Here is a 22,451-nt window from a genome sequence, read left to right on the forward strand (position 1 = left end):
TTATGTATTAAACCAATTCAGTGCAGTGTGTCTAAAAGCCCATGCCTACAACAAAACTATGCACCGTCTAAAAAAATACAGTCTGCAATCACTGGCTATTTTAATGCTTGCCTGAATATTACAAAGCCCGTTAATGTTTAGCACGTACAAACTAAGTATTTGTTTGGCATTCACCTACTTACCCCATTTTATGATCAAGGGAACACGTGATTTACACTCTAGTTTATACCTAATGTCTTACTTAAGCATTATGAAAAAATATTCAATCTCCTGTTTACGCACATAAATAGAAGGGCAACGTTAAATCTGTTGGCTACTTGCTTGTCAAGAAACGTGCACCCGGCTCTGCTAAATACCATTTGTGTGCAGACTATAATCATGCTACCGTATCTTTCCATTTCCCTCTCACGTGTTGGAACAAGGGAAAGTATCACAGTAATAAAAGTGCACTTGCTCCTGGAAATAACCCCCATTTGCATTGGACTGACTGTGATAATGCATGTCTGCTAATGCCTACACAAAATATCAATGGCCAAAATAGGCACAGATCAGAATTTTGGGTTTTCATTCATAGCAAGTATACTTCTGTGCCCAAAAATGACTCCAGCTTAGTGTTATGTGCACATTTCTTGTCGCTTCTAAGCAAGCCATACATTATAAGTAAGTAAACTTTAGGCCGTAGCTTCTGATATTGTCAGCAACTAACAAGGAGATCTGGCTATGTTCCTGGGAAATGAAGTTACTTTAAATGAAGTAAAAATAACAGAAGTAGCAAGTTAAGAACAATTAGCAGGCCTACCTGCTCATGAATAATAAGCCAGCACTCTTCAGAGTTCTGACATAATTCTATCCAAACACTGTTCATTCCTTGTAGACAATTATTTTTATTATAATCAAGAACATGTAGCTATAATGATATCTGGGGATGATTTTGGAGGCAGGAGAAAGACCATTGCTTAGGCTGCAGAGTCTTCTGTCAGGCCTGCAGTTATATTCCTTTTTAGGATCTTTGGCCGGCCACACTTTCTATTATTTTCCTATGCTGTTACATTAGTGTAGTAATTGGGAGGGGGGAATAGAAAGGAGTAGAATTGTGGAATGTGTTGTTGTCATTCTTTTCTAGAAGCCCAAGGTCATCTTTTGTCTCCGCACCTCGACACCTGACCGGAACCAGCGGGGTAGAGATGCCAGCGTGGCCGAAGAAGATTGGACCATGTGATGGATTTATGGGTGTGGGGATAAGATCATGACAACTGGGTGGAATCCCAGAAAGTTCTTCAGATTTGGGATTCCACAGCACGATGCCAACATGTCTGTCTTATTAAATTGGAACTTTAAGGATAGCTCTGCCTTGGACTCTGATTTAATTCTGCATGATATTTGGAACCCTGACATCTTCATCCTGCCTCCCGAGGCCATTCCCACAGACCACTACAGCAGGGGGAAATGGGATTCACAGAAAAGCCACATAGTAGCATCTCTTACCTTGACTACAGGATGACCACCAGTAGATGCTTTTACTGCTCCTCTGCTGCCTTCCGTTTCATAATGTGCTCTGTGATGAGTTTTTGGTTGTACTTCTATTTTCAGTTCACACTGCCCATATTGTATGGGTAAAGGCCAGTCTAGAGGCGGCAATGAAGATGTGCTAAAACCAAGAAGTGCATATGTTTCAATACAAATATAATCTTTTTCTAACCTCCCTCCTTTCAATGTCCACGTTTTTTTGGGGAGGTAACACTATAAATATAGTAATAAAGCTGTGAAGTGTTTTAAACAAAGATTTAAACAAGACTGTCTTTCCCACATTAAAATGTTATTTTAATTTGTTTTAAAAATAATTCAATTATAATTGTTTTATGTTAACAAACATTAGTTACCCGCAAGAAGAAAGCAGATGTGAAGGGCCAAGGGGAAAAAATAGAAACAAATTTGCATAAACTGTCATCCCCCCCCCCCCAAAGACTCTAATAGCTCTCCTACGCATGAAGAGTTATGACTAGGACTCTATTACAAAAGTGTGGCATATTTCATAAACCTGCACTATCTGCACGCATGATACTCTGAATGACCTAACTCATAACTTTCCAGAAGCATTTAAGCCCTTTGTCGAGCACACCAAAGTGAACTATCTGTGGAATTCCTTTCATTCAGTTTTACTATCCCTCTACAAAGATCCAATATGAATTGCAGTATTGTTGTTATGCGCACGCATTAAGCATGTGTTAATGGAACATCAAGCTACCACCAGCTACACAGGATTCTTGTTGCAGGGAAAGATAAATATTACAAATAAAAAGATTAGCTAGCGAGCTAGGATTTAAGCATATTGTACTGTGATAACATGAGAAAGTGCCTAATGCAACCTTAGCAAAGGAGGCAGATAAGCATTTCAAGTCCATTTTTAAAGAAACAGTTTAAACACAGCGTGGCACGAACAATGACCTTGCATGTGATAGTTAGCAGAAACAACCATTATTAAAGAACATTTCACACTGCAAAGACAATAAATGCAGAGAGCCACTTCGCTGAGAAAACATTCTGTATTATTCCAAAATATTTATGACTAGGTTGCAAGCCTCCTATTTCTGAAGTAATGGAAAGACTACTAATGAACATATAACCCTGAATTTCAGAGCATAAGCAGACACTGGCTAACAATAATCTACTCTGAATCTGTGCAAGATCGACTTTCCCCTCAATAGATCCTAAACTGCCACAGCTTGGCTTTCATAGTTGTCTGGTTTATTTAAACTTATCTTCTAAAATTAAGCGATGTCCTCCTTATTTAACACAATCGCCAGAGAGTTTTTCCAGGTTAAAAGTAGAATTACTAACGCGCTTCTTACCAAATCAAGGAGCTAGTCAATCATTCACCCTTTTCCAAACTGCAGAAGATGGAAAATCAAAGAAGATTTCAAATATATCTTTAAAAAGAAAGTGGGGCGGGAGGGGGGGGGAATCTGGACTGCTAGGGCATGAAATATGAAAGATGATCCAAAATCTGCTTTATAAACTAGTGGGGAAAAAAAGCACTGGTACAGATATAGTGGCTGTATTAATAGCAACACGTAATATTCACCATTTCTTGGAGAATGGAACTTTCAAAAGGTCAAAAAAAAACAAAACCTAACAAAAACTAATAAATAAATAGAGGTGCCAAACCAAATGTACAAAAAAGGATTTGCCAATAAAGATGATGCAATCAGGTTCTTTTCACAGGGAAAGTTTCTAATACAACCACCAGGTGTAGCACTGATGTGGCTTTATTTTTATTGATATTTCTTGTACCCAAGATTAGAGAAATCAGTAATGATGGCCTGGTGTACTATTGAGAAACTGGTAGTTAAACTGAAACTGATGCATTAAGTTAGGCAAAACAAACAAAGCATTCCTATTGAACGGGTTCTTTTAGATATCTAGCTAATGGATTGTATCAATCAAGTGCGATTAGATCTGCATCCATTGCATAACATCTAAAAGGAAATTAATCAGTAAATCCTTCATTTTAAAAAAGAGAGATGATCGAGTAAAAAACAGTAAGTTGCCTGCACCTGCACTGAACCATTTTCCTGTGACAGATTTAACTTCAGTTAGTTAGTTAGTTAGTTGCACTTCAAAGCAAAATATGTGTCGGTCGAATGACCAACCACAAAACTTTTCACCATTCAAGATTTCTCATCTCGATCTTAGGCGTTTTGCTTTGAGCCATGCTATTGTGAACATCGAAGGAGTTTTCTTAGGCTTGTTAAGCCAGGGTGGTTTTGCCAAAATTTTGCCAACGTAAGAAACGAACTGAAACCGTATCGGTTGCTCAAAAAACGAATCGCCAGTGAGATCTTTCACGTTTCTGAAGTTTTTTTCTTAAACGGTCCAATTTTAAAGGGTCAAATTGCCAGGTTGCTTTTTAACTGACATTGGAAACTTTAGCCAAGTAAAATGTTGAGGTTTAAGAACTGATTAGTAAATCGCTCTTTGGTGTACTTTTAACTGAATAAAAGTCCGTTTCAAACATGATCAGAGATGATGCAACTAAGGTACAAAAAATGTCAGGAGAATTCAGCTGGGAAACATAGGCAGGATAAAATAGAAGAAACTCCTACTTCATAAGGAAGCTAGGAAAACTTAATTGTGGCTTTAAAATCAAAAGCCAATGTTTAATGATTCAGTGTTTTATCGCAACTTTAAAATGTTAATATGTTTGCCACTAATAAGGAACTGAATTAAAACACTAGATGAACAAATACAGCTATGTGTAAATGTTTTAACTTCTTAATATGTATATACTCTAAAGTGTTTATTTTTCTAAGACGTGTCGGCACTTTGAAAGTCCTCAACTTGTATGAGCACTTATCCCTTGGTCAACAAATATACTTGTAGGCGACGTTTACTCAACCTAGCTGACTGATTTATATACATTATTGGTGAATAATCTAGATATGAATTTATTGTTCAGGTTCCTTTCTGTAGACACAGCTACTCATAGTAATGTCACAGGAAAGATCTGAATTGCTAACTCAAAATTTGGAGTGATCCTTTGTGTATATTCCTTCTCCTTTAAAATCTGGGGGTTTAATGTCTGGGGGTTTAACTAATCAAGGAGAGAAGCAACTTAGAACTGAGGAGAAATTTCCTGACAGTTAGAACCATTAATCAGTGGAACAGAAGTTGCCTCCAGAAGCTGTGAATGCCCCAACACTGGAAGTCTTTAAGAAGATGTTGGATAGCCATTTGTCTGAAACGGTATAGGGTTTCCTGCCCCGGCAGGGGGTTGGACTAGAAGACCTCCAAGATCCCTTCCAATTCTGCTATTGTATTATCTTCTCTTCTTTTTTCTTTGGCCTCTCCATATTATTTCAAGGGGGATATGGACTGCCCACATATTTGGGGAAATCTCTTATCTTCTCTTGTGCGCTGCTTGGAGAGTCCAAACATGGGTTAATTCTGTCTCACTGCCCCGGACTGAATTGAAGATTTTTAGCCACGCCTCTTGCACCAGCATCCCAGATTTTCAATTCAGTCTAAAGCCCATGGACGTGTTATAACGTGGTTCCTATTAATAACCTTGATTGGACTCTCCAACCTAGCTCTTTTCCATTTTAATTACAGTAATCAGGTCGGTGAGTGTTTTAAAAAATCTTTCTCTGCCAGCTACATCGATCTGCGAGCCGACGTTTCCTGGGCTTCGCTCAGGCGCGCGTGGCTGTCATGCCGCTAAGGGCGACGAGGGAGGGTCAGAGTGCCGACGCCTCCCTCGGTTTTGGTATCTTTGGGGCGCAGTGGCAGTGGTTTAGGGCCCGGCCACTCGCGTTCTCACCCATCGCATCGGAGACGTGCTCGGAAGGCCTTCCAATCAGTTTCTTGGTTGCGGTGGCCATTTTCCAGCCAAATTAAAGGCGGCGGCCATTTTAACTACAGAGGTTTTCCTGCCTTTTCAGCGTGGTGGCCATTTTGTGGCCACTTATTGCATTGCGTCGGTCAGAGTCGGTGACAAATTGCCGCTACTCCTCTTCTTGCCACCCGACTGTCCCTACTTGGCAGAGAGTGTGGGGGTCTCAGAGTGGCGCCTGCACCCGGACCTCTTCCACAAGATCATGCAGAGGTTCGGTCGTCCGTCCGTCAACCTATTTGCCACGGCAGAGAACTCCCATCTTCCCCGATACTTCTCCAGGTTCCGGTCCTCAGGAGCGGAAGGAGTCAACGCCCTCCTTTGCCACTGGCCTCCTGGCCTGCTCTATGTGTTCCCGCCACTCCCACTCCTTCCCAGCATGGTCCGCAAGATTCTTGGGGAGTAGGTGGAGGTGATACTAGTGGCTCCATTCTCGCCCAGACGGACTTGGTTCGCCAACCTGGTGAGTCTCTCCATTGCCAAACCATGGAGGATTCCTCCGGAACCAGGGGGCTCTATCACACCTGGAGTTCCAGTGGTTGCAGCTAGCTGTCTGGCACTTGAGAGGGAACTCCTGGAAAGAGACAGACTTTCCACTAAGGTCATTCAGACTATTCAAGCCTCTCGGCGACCATCAACTACCAAGATCTACGATGCCACTTGGGCTGCTTTCATCAGGTGGTGTATTACAAAGACCATTGATCCCACTTCTGCCACTATCCCACAGATTTTGGACCTTTTGCAGGAAGGGTTGGACCAAGGCCTAGCGCTGTCTATGGTCCTGGTTCACAACAACCACTTCTCCCTTGCTCGTCACCCCAGGGTTCGTAGCTTTCTCAAAGTGGCCACCAATTCAAGACCTCCTGTTGTCCACCGTTATCCCTCCTAGGAGTTGAACGTGGTCTTGAGGGCACTGATCGGCTCTCCGTTCGAGCCCCTTCGATCCTGTGACCTGAAACACCTAGCCTTCAAAACAGTTTTTCTGACCGTCATCACCTCAGCACGAAGGAGCTCGGAACTGGGGGCCCTGTCTGTCCGGGAGGACCTTTGTATCATACATCCCGACAGGGTCGTACTACGCCTAGATCCCTCATTTATCCCTAAGGTCAACACCTGGTTCCCTCGGAGCCAAGAAGTCACCCTTCCAGACTTTTGCCCGCATCCGAGACACCCTAGGGAGTGCAGATGGCACAAGCTAGTTGTACGCAGGACACTCCGTAAGTACAAGCGCATGGAGTCATTTCGACAGTCCGAATCACTCTTCGTATCGTTTCAACCTGCCACTATGAGGCACAAGGTCACCTCTGCTACCATTGGCAGATGGTTGCGCGCCTGCATTGCCCTTGTCTATCAGCTCCAATCGACACAAGTGCCGTGTCACATCACGGCCCATTCTACAAGGAGCGCCGCATCTACAGAAGTCTGGGCGACTCAAGCGCCCATTGACGAGATCTGCAGGGCGGCAACGTGGGCATCACCATCCCAATTTGTGCGAAACTACAAGTTGGATAAGTTCATGTTGGCGGGCGCAGCCTTTGGGAGACGAGTTCTTCAGGGCATTCATTCGGTTGGAGAGACCGTTAACGCAAGTGATCCTGGCCCTAGTGACATTTAGCTTGGGTATGTCCCATGCTTGGACTCTCCAAGCAGCGCACAGGAGAAGTAGCTTACCTGAACGGTCTTCTCTATGCGCTGCGGGAGAGTCCAACCCCGCCCTGAGGTCTCTCCCAGTGTTTATTGACTTTGACTTTCCTCAGTCGACATCCTTTCCTTACGGCGATGTTTTGCGACTTGTGACTAACCTTTGATACGATCTTGTAACAGACTTATGGAACCACCTTTGAACAGACTATCAGTCCACACCTTCATCGAAAATCGAAGATGCCGGTGCAAGAGGCGTGGCTAAAGATCTTCAATTCAGTCCAGGGCAGTCAGACAGAATTAACCCATGCTTGGACTCTCCCGCAGCGCACAGAGAAGACCGTTCAGTTAAGCCAACACTACTTCTCTATCCCTTTCCCTACTTCCTTGTTCATCCATACCAGGTTGATCCTCGACCATGATTTATGGGGGTTGGAATAAAAAGTATATTTATTTTCTTTTGGGTGCAAGCTTCTCCACATGTCCGTCAGGGTCAATTCGTCTGTCATCTTAAAAAAGGTTTTTGGTTTCAACCTCCTTAACCAAAAGAATATTTAGAAGAACTGTATAGTTATTAGCCAATATTGTTTTTTTTCCTGATTGCCCAATCCATTTTCCCTTCTTGGTCTTTACATTGCAAACTTTCCTTCTCTTCTTTCCTTCTAGTATTTTTAAAGTAGTAAATAACAGTTAACTCCCTGCACACTTCTGATAAAAGGAGAACATCTGTCGGGTATCACTTGTGGTACGCTCTTTTCCTTATCGTGCGCATCAGAAGGCTGTTTGCTGGCCAAATCTCTTTTGAACTTTCTATATTTGGGGAGTGAAGAGGAGGAAAAGGAGAAAAGAAAATGATGTCAACTTTGTAGGGAGCCAAAAACCAGACTTCTCAATGTTATAGGAGTAGTCCACTAAGCTTGGTTAGTTTTAATTTTACATGATATGGGGAGGGGGGATTAGCCCTTGGTATGAACCTAATCTTATGGCGATAGTTCTGCTAGGTGAAACTCCAGAATTAGGTTAATGGAGTCCACCAGTGATGGCGAATCTTTTTGGCACCGAGTGCCGAAAAGGAAGTGCGCTCGCTCATCTGGGACACGACCCGGAAGAGGAGCTAGCCAGGGGGCATGCACATACCGGAAAATGCACTTCAGGTTTCTGGCGGGAGCATACACACCGGCCAGCTAGACTTCCGGTTACTGGCCAGCATGCATGCTCATGCTGTAAAATGGAAGCTCTTTCAGTTTCCAGCACACAAAAGTCAGCTGATCGTCCTGCGCAACAGAAACCCAGAAGAGGAATGAGCAATGCCGCACATGCCAGGCGACATGGCTCTGCGTGCCACTTCTGGAACACATGCCATAGGCTTGCCATCACGGGAGTAAACCAAGGATGGGGTAACGATAGTTTGGCTCTCAACACAAGTCTGTGCATGTTTAACAAAATCCTAACAGAACAGTAGATATCCTCTCATATGCAGAACTGACAAATATAAAGTGTCACCTATGCACAGGGACTTTCGAAATTCCACCACTGTGTTCAAATTCCAGCCTTCCCACCTCGGCTTTGGTTCTTAAATTTTATGATTGGTTTTATGGGTTAGTTTTAATTTTTATAAATTGTACAGGGGTTATTTAATCTACTTTTGATGTATATTATTGTTTGGATGGGTTTTTTAATCTATACCTGTACACCGCCCCGAGTCCCTCCGGGGAGAGGGGGCGGTCTAGAAATCTAATTAATAAATAATAATAAATAAATAAATAAATAAATAAAGAGAACACACGTAAAAATACACCATTTTGTATATATTTTGAGTTTTGAGTATATATTATTGCTTTGAGGGCAAAGACTATGGACGCTGGAATTCGAGTGTAAGGGGAAATGTTCAGTTCTGCAGCATGTTTTAAACTGCAACTCTATCACTGTTTTTGAGAACAACTGAAAGTGCTGATTTTCATCTCTAAGCCCATCAAGTTTCAGACACCTTCTGCCGGAGATGAGGCAAACGGTGGCTTTAGATAAGAGACGGTTTCTTTTGTGAAAACTCGATTCTGGAATTCTCGCCACCATGTTGAGTCTTACACGTTCCCTAAAATGAACTTACTTGCTCTTAGGATTTAAAGTGCTTTTCAAACATTGGTGCCCTCTGATTAGACTACAGTGAGGCAGACTGTGCTGAGCGAGACAGGCCTTAACCCCAAACCACTCCGTGCCTTTTCATGGCTGAAGGTGAACTTGGACCCGGGTCTCCTCGCTTACAGTCCAATACCTTCACAATTAACACCACGCTGGGCCTGTGTTGGAACCACAACTGTCCAGAGGCATCAACCGGGACATTATCTGGGAACAAAGTTTAGAAATTTCCATTCTCTTTCGTTTCCTTTCTTTGGTACGGATATATAGAACATAGAGTATCAGAGTTGAAAGGGACCGCAGAGGTCTTCTAGTCCAACCCTCTGCTCAAGCAAACCCTGTACCATTTCAGACAAGTTGCTCAAAAGACACCTCTTCTTAAAAGCCTCTAGTGATGCAGCATCCACAACTTCTGAAGGCAAGCCATTCCACTTAGATATACTGTTTCTTTTTTTGTCCTAATGCATATATTAAACAATCCTGTTCCATGGTCTCTAACATAAAGATGCTATATCTCCCCCCCCCTTTTTTTTTTTTTTTTTTTTTGCCTGCAGGCTGCAGTTTTAAACAGAAGGTTTCGTCTGTCCTTGATGCTTTTCTGTTTGACAGCTGGCTTACTGTCTCTCATACTTCGCTACTAGTGGACAGAGTTTTGTCTACAAATGCTTGTCATTCTATACTCCTCTTTGTAAAGCACTTCAATAGTATTTCTATGTTCTTTCAATCTTATTTCCATGCAGAAACCTGCACAATGATTAATCTCATTAGCTGAAAGTTTACCTCTCATGTCCCAGTGCTTAAAACATTTCTCTCATTTTCTTGTTTTTAATTTAATTTAATATGCGTCACTTCCACTGTGACAATTGTATGTTTTCCTAACTTTGTTCTTTGTTTCATTCTATCTTTGGGGGAGAGGGGGGGATGGGGAATTCCTCTGTTATTACCATCACCAGCAAAGAGCAAATCTCACCGCAACGTTGTTCTAACTCTACCATCATTTCCAGAACTATTTATGAAGTGTTAATGTACTCATTAACTTGGGCAACACATTCTAACCTGAGGATCTCATCATGTGCCACACAAATGCTCTCACATGTCTGAGTCATGCCCACAGTTTTCTTGATAAGAATTCAAAAGGGATTTGCCAGGTTTAATTGTGGAGTTCCCTGTCCTAGGGAGGCTTCCATGTTTCTCAGATGTTTCCATGCTCCCGATGGATTACCTTAAACGTCACTCCTCCCCTTAGGACACTGATGGCTAATCTTTCTGGAGTGCCCAAAGAGCACACATGGTAAACCCCAAAATGCAATGCAAGTGCCCCCCTCCCATGCTTGAGCCCCAGGGGGGGCGCATGTGCATGCATTTCCCATCCATGTGCCCTGCCCCTCCCTCACCCATTTTTAGCTTCCAGGTTGGTGCAGGAGGCTCTCCAGGCCCAAAGCAGGGTGTGTGGGGGTCTCATGTGCCCCATGTTGGCTTCCAGGTTGGTGCAGGCGGCTTTCCAAGCCCAAAATGGGCGAACCCCCAAAATGCAATGCGAGCGACCCCCGCACATGCAGCTCACCCCGTGCATGCGCGTGCACAACCCCCTTATGCGCCTCCCCCCCCACATACATGCGTGGCAGAGACCCAAAGATCAGCAGGTCAGCGGAAGGCATGTGTGCATGCATGGTGGAGCTGGGCTGAGTCAACGGCTGGTGTGCCCGCAAAAAGGGCATCTGTGGCATGCGTGCCATAGGTTCGCCATCACACCCTTAGGATTTTAACATCAAGTGTGACCTTCCTAGCAGCATTCCTACCCACATTCGGCTCACTAGAGTTACGGAACCTCATTACCCATGTCAATTAGTTGTGTTAATTAGAATTAATTAGAATTACCTCCCAAGTATGGATTGGAGGCACTGCCTTATAATAATTGCAATTCCTTGGGTGGCCAGTTCCAGCTTTGTGGGTAGGAGAAGGGAACTCTGGATTTTGTCACTTCTTTTAACATGGACACAAAGCCACTTTAGTAGGTCATCCATCAGTTTAAAGGTTAAGGTATCTTCAGTATGCTGGTTGTAGCATTATACACTGCTACACCAGGGATTCTGACAATGCCTTGACTCAGAATCTGCAGCCTGTGATAGGTTGAAGTTGAATCCAAACATAATAGCGTTACTATCTGTCCATCAAAGTTTCTTGATATTGCTGGTACTATATTTAGATAGAATAGTACTTTCCCTTGAAAGAGTAGCTCCAGAAGATATTGGTCCTTCTGGACTTGCGGTTACTACTGAATGGACAGAAGGAGGCAATAGAGAAGGGGTATGATAGGTGGGGTACCAACTGTGACTCTCTTTGCAGCTTAAAGACCTCACAAGGCTAATCCACACCCTTATCACCACTTACCTAAACTACTGTAATCTATAGACTACAAAACCCCTCACTGTCATGACTTTCAAATGGACGAAATGGTGCAACCTAGGGCAACAATTTTTGAACCAAAGCACTTCGAATAGGATAACTTACAGAAAGTATCCAAAATCTGGGACCCATGACTTCCAAGAGAATGAATTTTGGGGAAAGTGTGGCTACTTCAATAGTACCGTCTGCTGCTATAATCACGTGACATGATCTTCATTTTCAACATTCCATGACAGTTTCCCAGCCAGCCTCGCAATCCCTTGTTCCTTCCCCAACCCACTAATCTGCTTGAAGGTTCCTACAAGGAAACTTCTTCGGGGAAGAAGTCAGAAGTCACTCCTGTTCCCCCTGCTTTTTTGCCTGCCCTGAGTCTTTTCTGTTTCTCTGTTTAGATAAAGAAATACAGAGGATGGATTGCCTTGTTGTTGTTGTTAGCTGAAAAGTGGAGTCTGACCCATCACGACCCCATGGACAACGTTCCCCCAGCCCTTCCTGTCCTCTACCATCCTCCGGAGTCCATTTAAGCTCATGCCTACTGCTCCATCCAGCCACCTCATTCTCTGTCATCCCCTTCTTCTTCTTTTGCCTTCCATCTTTCCCAGCATGAGGCTCTTCTCCAGGGAGTCCTTCCTTCTCATTAGATGGCCAAAGTCTTTGAGTTTCCTCTTCAGGATCTGGCCTTCTAAAGAGCAGTCAGGGTTGATCTCCTCTAGGACTGACCGGTTTGATTGCCTTGCAGTCCCAGGGACTCGCTGGAGTCTTCTCCAACACCAGAGTTCAAAGGCCTCCATTCTTTGGCGCTCAGCCTTCCTTATTGGTCCAACCTTCACAGTCATCCATTGCAACTGGGAAAACCATAGCCTTGACTAGACACTTTTGTTGGCAGGGTGATGTCTCTGCTTTTTAGTATGCTGCCTAGATTTGCCATAACTTTCCTCCCCAGGAGCAAACCTCTTTTAATTTGACTAGACTGCTCTATATGGATTGCCTTTGAAGATCACTTGGAACATTCAGTTAGTACAAATGAAGAAACCAAGATATTGGCTTGGTACTTGCTAACACAAACAGGTTTGTTTGTTTGTTTATACTATTTATGTGGCCACTCATCTTATAACAGTTATTTTGGGCAGCATACAAAGTTAAAACGTCAGCTAGCAGACCCTGCCTAACCTTCTGTCCCAAGCACCTGGGGCAAATAGCCAGGACTTAAATGCCTTGCAAAAGGCCAACAGGGTTGAGATATCCAGATTATCTGGAGGGGCATTGTTCTAAAAGACAGGCGTTGCAACAAGCACAAAGTGATGTTTCTTACCTTTAAAGTTCTACATGGCTTGGAAAGGAGACTAGTATAGATCTATTTCAAGCTATTTAGCTCTCATCAGCTAGCCATACCCTTACTGGCTTGGAAAGGAGACTAGTATAGATCTATTTCAAGCTATTTAGCTCTCATCAGCTAGCCATACCCTTACTGGGAATCGAACCTGGGCTGTATTACATATCAGGCAGTTGTATTAGCCTCTAATCCACAGGCTCTCCTCCTTTATCAGCTAAGACAGGGAAATAGGTATGTATTGTGTTACAACCCCTGGTATGCCCAAATCCTTTTCTGTCTTTCGGCTCACCCTAGGAGCCATCCAGGCAGAAAGCCATTTTTTTTATGTTGCCTTTGTTACATTTGTGTTGCATTTGTGTGGCACAATACATACGTATATGTATGTATATGTGTGTGTGTATATATGTATGTGTGTATGTATGTATGTATGTATGTATGGATGGATGGATGGATAGATGATAGATAGATAGATAGATAGATAGATAGATAGATAGATAGATAGATAGATAGATAGATTCTAGTTACATTTCTGATAAGATTCCTAGATATGTTTTGGGTGCAGAAGATATAAAGGATCATAAATCCACATATGCAAGAGGAAGAACAAGGGACATTACAAAAGAACACTACTAGGTAACATATGTGCTAGTCGTACCTGACTCTAGGGGGCAGTGCTCATCTCCGTTTCAAAGCCGAAGAGCCAACGCTGTCCGAAAACGTCTCTGTGGTCATGTGGCCGGCATGACTAACCGCAAAGGCGCACGGAACGCTGTTACCTTCCCACCAAAAGTGGTCCCTATTTTTCTACTTGAATTTTTTTATGTGCTTTGGAACTGCTAGGTTGGCAGAAGCTGGGACAAGTAACGGGAGCTCACTCCTTTACGCGGCGCTAGGGATTCGAACTGCCGACCTTTCTGATCGACAAGCTCAGCATTTTAGCCACTGAGCCACACTACTAGAGCAAAGACTAAATTGGTTGAAAGAATCTAGCAGGCAAAAGGATTACCTGAAGTTGGAAGGAAAGGAGTGGAAGGAAAAGCACAGAAAGATAAACATCCTAGAGGAAGACAAATCACTTTCATATTGTTGCCAAGAAATTTCATGTAGTCACCAGGAGTCAAAGATCAACTCAAGACAGGCTTTAATATCTTAAAAAATAGATTCTCAGTCCCTAGTCTTCACTACCCTGTAATCTCCATAGCCTGAATATCTCTGATCACACACATCAGTGTTCTCTAACTCCACTATTTCCCAGCTGGCTGGAGAATTCTGGGAGATGAAGTCCACACTTTTACAATTTAAAAGTTGCCAAGATTGGGAAACATTGATGTATTGTAACAACAGTAAAATGAAGGAAGAAAACAGGCAAAACAAGTATAATTAGAACAAGCATGAAACAAAAATCAGGAGTTATTTATATGAACAGAAACTAGAGCAGAAGATAAAACATCTTGGGGGGGGGGGGAATAGAAAACACTCCTCTAACAACATCTGTGAAGACACCAATGCAAACTTTTGATTTATCTGCACTAGCCTTGATTTTAATATTCCTTTTACACCAATAGCATTTAACAATCCCTATTACAGTATTATGCAAGTTTAAAGGACATCTGGTAAAATTATGTTTCAAAGAACCCCTGAGTAATGTTTCCGCAGCCTCTATATCAGGGGTGTCCAAACTTGGGAACTTTAAGACTTGTGGACTTCAACTCCCAGAATTCCCCAGCCAGCCATGCTGGCTGGGGAATTCTGGGAGTTGAAGTCCACAAGTCTTAAAGTTCCCAAGTTTGGACACCCCTGCTCTATATATTCAAGTAAAACATGTCATCTTTTAGCAAATTTGAATGCATGCTTACTATTTATGTGCTGTTTAGAAATTCAAAATAAGAAATAGTTTCTTATAATGGCCCTTGTAAAAGTTTGGACACTCTTTAATATTCCCTATAGATTCCTTATAGCCTTTCTATTCTTCTCTTAAAAATATTGCTATTTATTTTCCCCCGCCACCACTTTATTAGTAGAAATTTTATAGCTCAAAAGTATTCTTGATCTCTTGAGCTCTCCGCAGAGACTTTTAATTATGTTCAAGTTTGAGAACTGTGGAGGTCTTTGAAAACCCTTATTTCTTTTAAGTGTTTCTGCTTGAAGGTATTTTTCAGATCACTGCTTTGCTGCAAAAACCAAGCTCTTTTTACCTTCAATTTTTTTTTCACGGGACAGTGGGACACTGCAAGATTTTCCTTCTTTTAACTATGACCTAAATGGATGTTAATTACCATTTGCATCTTTCTTGACTCTGCTTTTACGTTGATATCAATGTTCTTATTTTTTTTTTAAAAAAACCTTATACATAGGAATTCCACAAAATTGCGTTGTGGAAAAACTTTTGACTTTTAATGTGGTTTTGGTTTCAACTTTTCTTACCTTCCGAAAATTTTCTGAAGACTGCGTTTAAACACAGCACAAATACATAATTGTTACAAGAGAAGCTGATACATTTATTCCAAATATCCTATACTTAATTATATGCCCAATACTTGATACCAATGAAACAAACAACTGAACTAGGGTATGAGTATGTTCACAGCCTGTGGTTAATGAACCGTATTAAAGCTAACATATTTTAACTAATACGATGCCACGGAGAGGTGTGAAAGCATGGAAGAGTCACATGAATGAATGGGTTTTAAGTTCTGGAAGTGAGCAATCAAAGTTCCCTGAATTTATTTCTATGAAAGTAATGTCCTAGATTTTAAAAAACAACAACCAAGCATCACTGGAGTGGCTTCCTGGCCTTCAGTGTGACAACAGTGTAACTCTGATTGCACCTCTTATTAAAATATAATACATTCAATCTTTTCCAAGGAGTGGAAACCAATTGTTTGAAGCTAACCATATTTCCTCCTGACATACCACCCAAGCATCCAAATACAGAATCTGACAAGAATGAGCCATGTAAAGAAGTGAGAAAAACTGAGAAGAAAAGCTAAAAACACAAAGCTCAGCAATTTATTGCGTTTGCCTGCTACTTATTTCAAGTTAAGAAAATATTAACCAGCCATGCCAAGTATTCTGTCCTACTAGGATATTCTCACTCCAGAGAGGCTAAAACAAAGAGTCAGATTTCTAAGAAGCTTTCACATACTATTTTGAGATGGGGGTCACTAACCCAGCTTATCCTAGAGAGAATTAGCAAGCACATTTAATCTTATTTAAGATCAAATGGCTACTCATCCTATTTCACATTTAAGACCTTATATGAATGAGAACAATGTAACCAGAAAATTCCCGGGGGGAAATCTATATATGTAGTCACTATGAGTCGATGTTTGACTTCATGGCAAAAAAGCCATCAATCAATTAGTAACTTTTTTTTTAATACCGCAAGTATTTATTAAATACACACATGTCTGATAAATATGAGTACACCCACAATTTTTTTGCTTAGCTCTCTGCAAGTGACAATTTAGTATATTTCAAAGAAACATTGTGACCATCTTGATCACAAAGTCTTACAATTTAAAGGTAGGTTCTTAGCTTATTTTAAAATGCTAAAGTTAAGAGATCTGAATCAGGAGTGGTGTTCACTGATCTTCCCTACCAGTTCGCAAATGGGAGCGCGCTCGCACGCGCCGTCTCCACACAGGCGCACAGCCTTGCGTGCAGGCGCTTTTCATGAAAAAGGGGCCTAAATGGGATACCGTAGAACCGGGGCGAGTGGGCGGGGCCACTCGCGATTTCCGCTACCATTTCAGGTGAACCACTCCGAACCGGTAGACTACCACCTCTGATCTGAATGCTTTCCATGCAAGATTACATTCACATTTATAACCAAACTTCCCGGAGATTGCAGGAATTGCATTCTAAAGTTTCTGGAAGATAACCTCGTGACAAAAGTACAAAAACTCTTATAAATTATTTCACTGTTAGTTTAATAACCCTGCAAAAGAAATCTTGGGCTCATGAAAATTTTCCCCATCCAACAATGCCTACACACACACACACACACACACACACACACACACACACACACTGATGCTTTCATTTCCATATCAAATAACAAGAGTTGCTTCCAAATCTAAAAATATAGTTAACTGTAACTATGGCTTACATGGCAAAAGAGCCAAGATCATTGCCTATTCTTTGGAATGGGCTTCTTTCATGAGATCACTGTGAAGAAGGACCACAGGGTGTCCAGTTGTCACAGCATAGCAATAAACTGATTAGCAAAGAAAGCAAATGAAAGCCTTTTAAATATATAGCCATGCAGAAGGCTGCTGGGGTTTGCACGGTTCAGGCGATCCTCTAGCTAGGATTCTGCCTAATTCAGCGAATCCCCAATTGCTAACCCTGGCTGGCCACGCCCACCCCACCCCTCTTTTACCAGGAGTCTCCATGCAGCCCGTTCATCATGCCAGGTAAGTGCAGGGCCCGCATGGAGGCTTGGAGAGGGGGCAAAACGGGCCTATCGGGGGCAAGCAGTTTTTGCCTCCCAGAGGCTCAAGGAAAGCCTCCAGAGCCTGGGGAGGGCAAAAACGTCCCCCCCCCCACTGTGGTGCAGGAGGCCGAATAGGCCACGCCCACCATGGCCACGCCCACCCAGCAACAGGGCAGCGAACCCGTTGCTGCAACTTTCGAAGCCCACCCCTGAGAAGATGCCACCACTGTTAAGTGAACCACTGCGGTTGTTAAGTAAGTCATGTGACTGTTAAGTGAATCTCACTTTCCCACTGACTTTTGTTTCTTGAAAGTTAGCTGGGAAGTTCACGAAGGGGGATCACGTGACCTGGGGACGCTAAAGCCGCTGTAATATATATCAGTTGCCAAGTGCCCAAATTCTGATCTCGTGACCCCGGAGATGCTGCAATTGTTGTAAGCGCGAGGACTGGTCGTAATTCCCTTTGGTAAATTTTGACTGATCGCTGAGAGGCTACCGGTATTTATCACATTGTCTTATCAACAGAAAGGCAGAAGGTAGGAAATCTAATTTCATTATCTTTAATCTACTTACCGAAATATAGGAGTATGGCCCGGCTTTGGTTTATTCCAGGTAAAATGTGAAGGGACAGAAAGGAATTGGTCACCAGGCAAATCTTTTTTTAACATATGATGGGATACGGAGCCATCGTCTATCGCCATTTCAAGGGACGGAGATAAATTGCCCGGGTCGTCGGAACAAAGCTCGGCTGCCCCAGCAATAATCGTCGTCTGATCCTCGGAGGTCTTCCTGGTCTTAAGAGGTATGTCAGCATCTCCGCAACACTGGAAAGCCGCAAGGCCGGGACCGAGACCATGGAGGGAAGAATTCAACCAGGTGTCTTCCGTGATACTCCCCCTAGGAGAATGTCCGGGTGATGGAGCGGGAGAATGATGAGGAGAAAGGGAGCCGAGGTAACAGATTTCAGCACTCGAATGCCGGCGCTTCCCACAGGGCGATGTCGGCCTGGATGAGGGCCTGGAGGTTGGTCTTGGGCTAAGCCAATTCTCGTCCGTGATGCTAGTCCTCGGAGAGTGACATGGGGATTGTCTTGGTGACAAGGCATGCCCGAATCCGTACGATTGTTGCCAAGGGTCGTCAACTCTTGGAGAACCTCCAGGAGATGCCAAAGGTGACCCAAGGGTGAAGCGAGCGGCAGCTTCATTCAGTTCCGAATCCACGTCATCGTAAATATGAGAGACTGACTCACAAGAGGAAGCATCTGAGAACCAGCTCCGAGAGGAAATGCTGCTGGCAGGACTTGGGCTAAGGGATGACTCTCGGTAAGATGGCTCAAGAGGAAGGTACAAGTGGTCCCTTGAAGGCCTTTCCAGATACTCATTTTGAGTGCCGTTGGTGTGCAATTCATTCTCGCTGGCTTCTATTCCATGATGACAGTTTGGAGAGATGGATGTAATCTGAATACTAGGACATTCAAAAGGCTTAGGCCCACCAAGTGGACTGTACTTTGAATCGGGTGTTTCACAGGTTCCTTCGTAGCTTTTGTGACCCTGCAATTTAGCAGGCGAAGACAAAGGAGAAGGGTGTGTTTGAAATCCATGACACGGGATGCAAATAGGATGATTTACGGATGAAGTGTGGTCGACGCTGAAAATGCACAAAGATGCGCAGTCATCGGGTTCGAGATCTGGAAAAAGATAAGGAAAACAAGAGGGAGATTAAAATATTGGGTTATAAGAATCTTGCTCTTGTAAGACATTTGGATCTCGGAACGCTTCTACTTATTGCGTGGTGAGACAGCGCAATTATGGTTTCAAAACATTTGTAGGCCACTTTTCTATAAAAGGTCTGGAGTTTGCAATAGTGTTCACAATATTAAAATAGCAGTCGTAGGTACACAGTTGAGACATAGCAAAGATGCTTACAACAAAATCCAGGAACAAGCAAAGTAATATCACTATAAAAACCATCTGGTATTATGGGCTGTCAGCTCGCTTGGCATGAAGACTCAACCTGACAATGGCCTGGGTCAAACTGGGGTAAATGAGCCCACTTATAACTTGCTACGTCTCCAATGCAAAATCCTTCACAAAGGCCATCTCTGAAATCTAATTACTGGTACAGTCATTCAACGGCACTTTTTCATGCGGCTGTTGATAAAAATAGGATCGCCAATGACGGATACGACACAAGAAGTGGTACAGTAACTACAGAGTCTTCAACTCACAGTCACAATTGAGACTAGAACTGCTGTTGCTAAGCAAGATGCTTGTTAAGTGACTCGCAGCTGAGTTTACAACCCTTTTTTTTGCCATGGTTGTTAAGTGAACCAAGTGAATCCAGCTTCCCGCAGTGACGTTGCCTATCGAAAGCAACTAGGAAGGTCAAAAATAGGGTTCGCATGACTGCAGGATACTGCAATCATCATCAATATATGTCAGTTGCCAGGCGTCCAAATTTTGATCCCATGATTGTGGGGACGCTCTGAGGATGGTAAGTGCGAGAGGATTGGTTGTAAGTCACTTTTTTCAGTGCTTGTTGTAACTTCAAATGATTGCTAAATGGATGGTTGCAAGTCAAGGACTACCAGGATCTGCCTTAATCCAGCATCAAAATAATATCAAGATTTCTTCATCGATATTGTGTGGTTAATCAGATACCCAGATGTGAGGTTATGGTAATTTAGCTTGAGACACAAAACAGCTGTGGTAACAAAGGAGACAGATCCATGTCTTCCATTTTATACATACACAACTGTATTACTGATTATGCATGTAATACAATAATACAATAGTAGAGTTGGAAGGGACCTTGGAGGTCTTCTAGTCCAACCCCCTGCCTAGGCAGGAAACCCTATACCGTTTCAGACAAATAGCTATCCAGCATCTTCTTAAAGACTTCCAGTGTTGGGGCATTCACAACTTCTGGAGGCAACTTGTTCCACTGATTAATTGTTCTAACTGTCAGGAAATTTCTCCTCAGTTCTAAGTTGCTTCTCTCCTTGATTAGTTTCCACCCATTGCTTCTTGTCCTACCCTCAGGTGCCTTAGAGAATAGCTCGACTCCCCCTTCTTTGTGGCAACCCCTGAGATATTGGAACAATGCTATCATGTCTCCCCTAGTCCTTCTTTCTCTTAAGCTAAACATACCCAGTTCCTGCAACCGTTCTTCCTATGTTTTAGTCTCCAGTCCCCTAAGTTTGTAAGTTTGTATGTATTATTAAACTTCTACGCCACTCATCTCGCTGAGGTGACTTTACCATTTAATAAAGGTAATACTAGAAGTAAAAATACTCTGATCCTAACCAAATTCCTAAATTGTTGTGATGTGAACTTTTTTTTTAAAAAAAGTTATTGCTGTATAATTAAGTTCATATTTAAAACCTTTCCACTAAATTCAGTATTTGAGTGGAAAGCAAATTACACTGGGTAAAAGGACATAGGCAATGGCTTCTGACCATGATTCATAGGCCACTCAAAAGATCATAGATAGTCAAGTGTTTTGTTTTATTCTTAGCTTATCACCACTTATCTGGCTATAGCTGGTGAGTCTCAGATTTTTAAGAAAAGATCAAGATAATCCTATAAGAATAGAATAACTGGATAACTTGCAAATACATTTTGATAAAGTGGCCAAGTTCTATGCAGTCACCACCACAATAGCCATTGGTTAAAAAGCACCATGGAATGGAAATATTGCATTAGGCTGTGCGCACAACATATTCTTTAGAATGAATGTGTTACTTCATAGCTACATTTTGTTTTCTATACTCTCACTGTTACTGGAGAAATGAAACACTTCTGTTTATTTGCGATATACTTTGCAAAGTGAGAGGCAGGAAGGTTGTTGAATGAAATAACTAAATCTTTAGCACCTGCTCAGGAATTTAGACATGAGCCCTTCTCATCTGAAGCCCAGTTCTCTTTCCCAGCAAGCTGATTTTCAAAAGGATTCATAAACTTTCTCAGTTTTTTACATCAAATTTCCATAAAGCCATGGTTATCTTGAGTTGTCTTGTCATGTGCTAGAGTTTGATAAACATCAAACCGCTGTTCTTGCAGACAATGCCACTTTTCATGTATTAAGTCCTTTATCAAGATCAATTCACATATTTGTGTCTATCAGCAACCTCAATATCAATATATGCCAACCGTCTTTCTCTGTTGCTTTAGTTTTTGCTCACCGGTATTTACGCAACCATTTTTTTCTCTATTATTTTTTTCCCCAAAAAATGGAATTGGGAGAAACAGTGAAATTGCCAACTATTTCAATGGTATCAATTATTCATTGGTATAAGCAAAACCACCTCACATGATTGTTATTGTGGAGAAAACGGGAGGAAAAAGGCGTATTGGATATGTTCGCCACCTTGACTTATTTGTAAGAATAATACAGGTAGGATAAAAATCAATAAAAATGAACTTATTTACTTAATGTGAATGTCATCTATTCAGTGGGTGGAATTCAATTTTTTTTACTACCGGTTCTGTGGGCGGAGCTTGGTGGGCGTGGCATGGCTTGGTGGGCGTGGCAGGGGAAGGATATTGTAAAAGCTCCATTCCCACCCCACTCCAGGAGAAGGATACTGCAAAATCCCCATTCCCTCCCGATCAGCTGGGACTCGGGAGGCAGAGAAAAGATGGGGACGGAGCCAGCCAGAGGTGGTATTTACTGGTTCTCTTGACTGATCAAAATTTCCACTATCGGTTCTCCAGAACCGGTCAGAACCTGCTGAATACCACCCCTGCATCTATTCCCTTAGGTTCTAGGTAGCTAAACATCAAAATCATTACACAAAAGAATAGCTGTACAAAATAATGATACCTCCCCCGTATAAACAAAAATATCAGCATTAAAAGTTGGAAATACAAAGTCATGTGCCTGCTACACTCCAGTCTTCAATCACAATATATTTTCTTCCTGTGCTTGATGGAGAGTGACTGACTCAAAGTCACCGAGCTGACTTGTATAGCTAAGGCTGGACTTGAACTCATGGTCTCCTGCTTTCTAGCCAGGTATCTTAACCACTAGAACAAACTGGCTCATTTAACTTAATAAACTTTTAACAGCAACATCTTATTCTGTTTGTACAGGAGAAAGCCATTCAG

General features: G+C 42.5%; 1 protein-coding gene across 1 annotated transcript in view; it reads right to left on the bottom strand.

Annotated features, from left to right (window-relative positions):
- The window catches only part of NFATC3 (nuclear factor of activated T cells 3), a 62,291-nt gene that overhangs the window by 32,857 nt on the left and 6,983 nt on the right, over nt 1-22,451 (bottom strand). Inside the window, exons 2-3 of the mRNA XM_081963330.1 lie at nt 17,917-19,030; nt 1,486-1,648 (exon numbers count right to left, since the gene is read on the bottom strand). Coding sequence (XP_081819456.1) covers nt 1,486-1,648; nt 17,917-19,030 — 1,277 coding nt within the window. The remainder of the gene's footprint in view (nt 1-1,485; nt 1,649-17,916; nt 19,031-22,451) is intronic.

This window comes from Natrix helvetica, assembly GCF_964273705.1.
Source record: "Natrix helvetica genome assembly, chromosome: 10".
Taxonomy (NCBI): Eukaryota; Metazoa; Chordata; class Lepidosauria; order Squamata; family Natricidae; genus Natrix; species Natrix helvetica.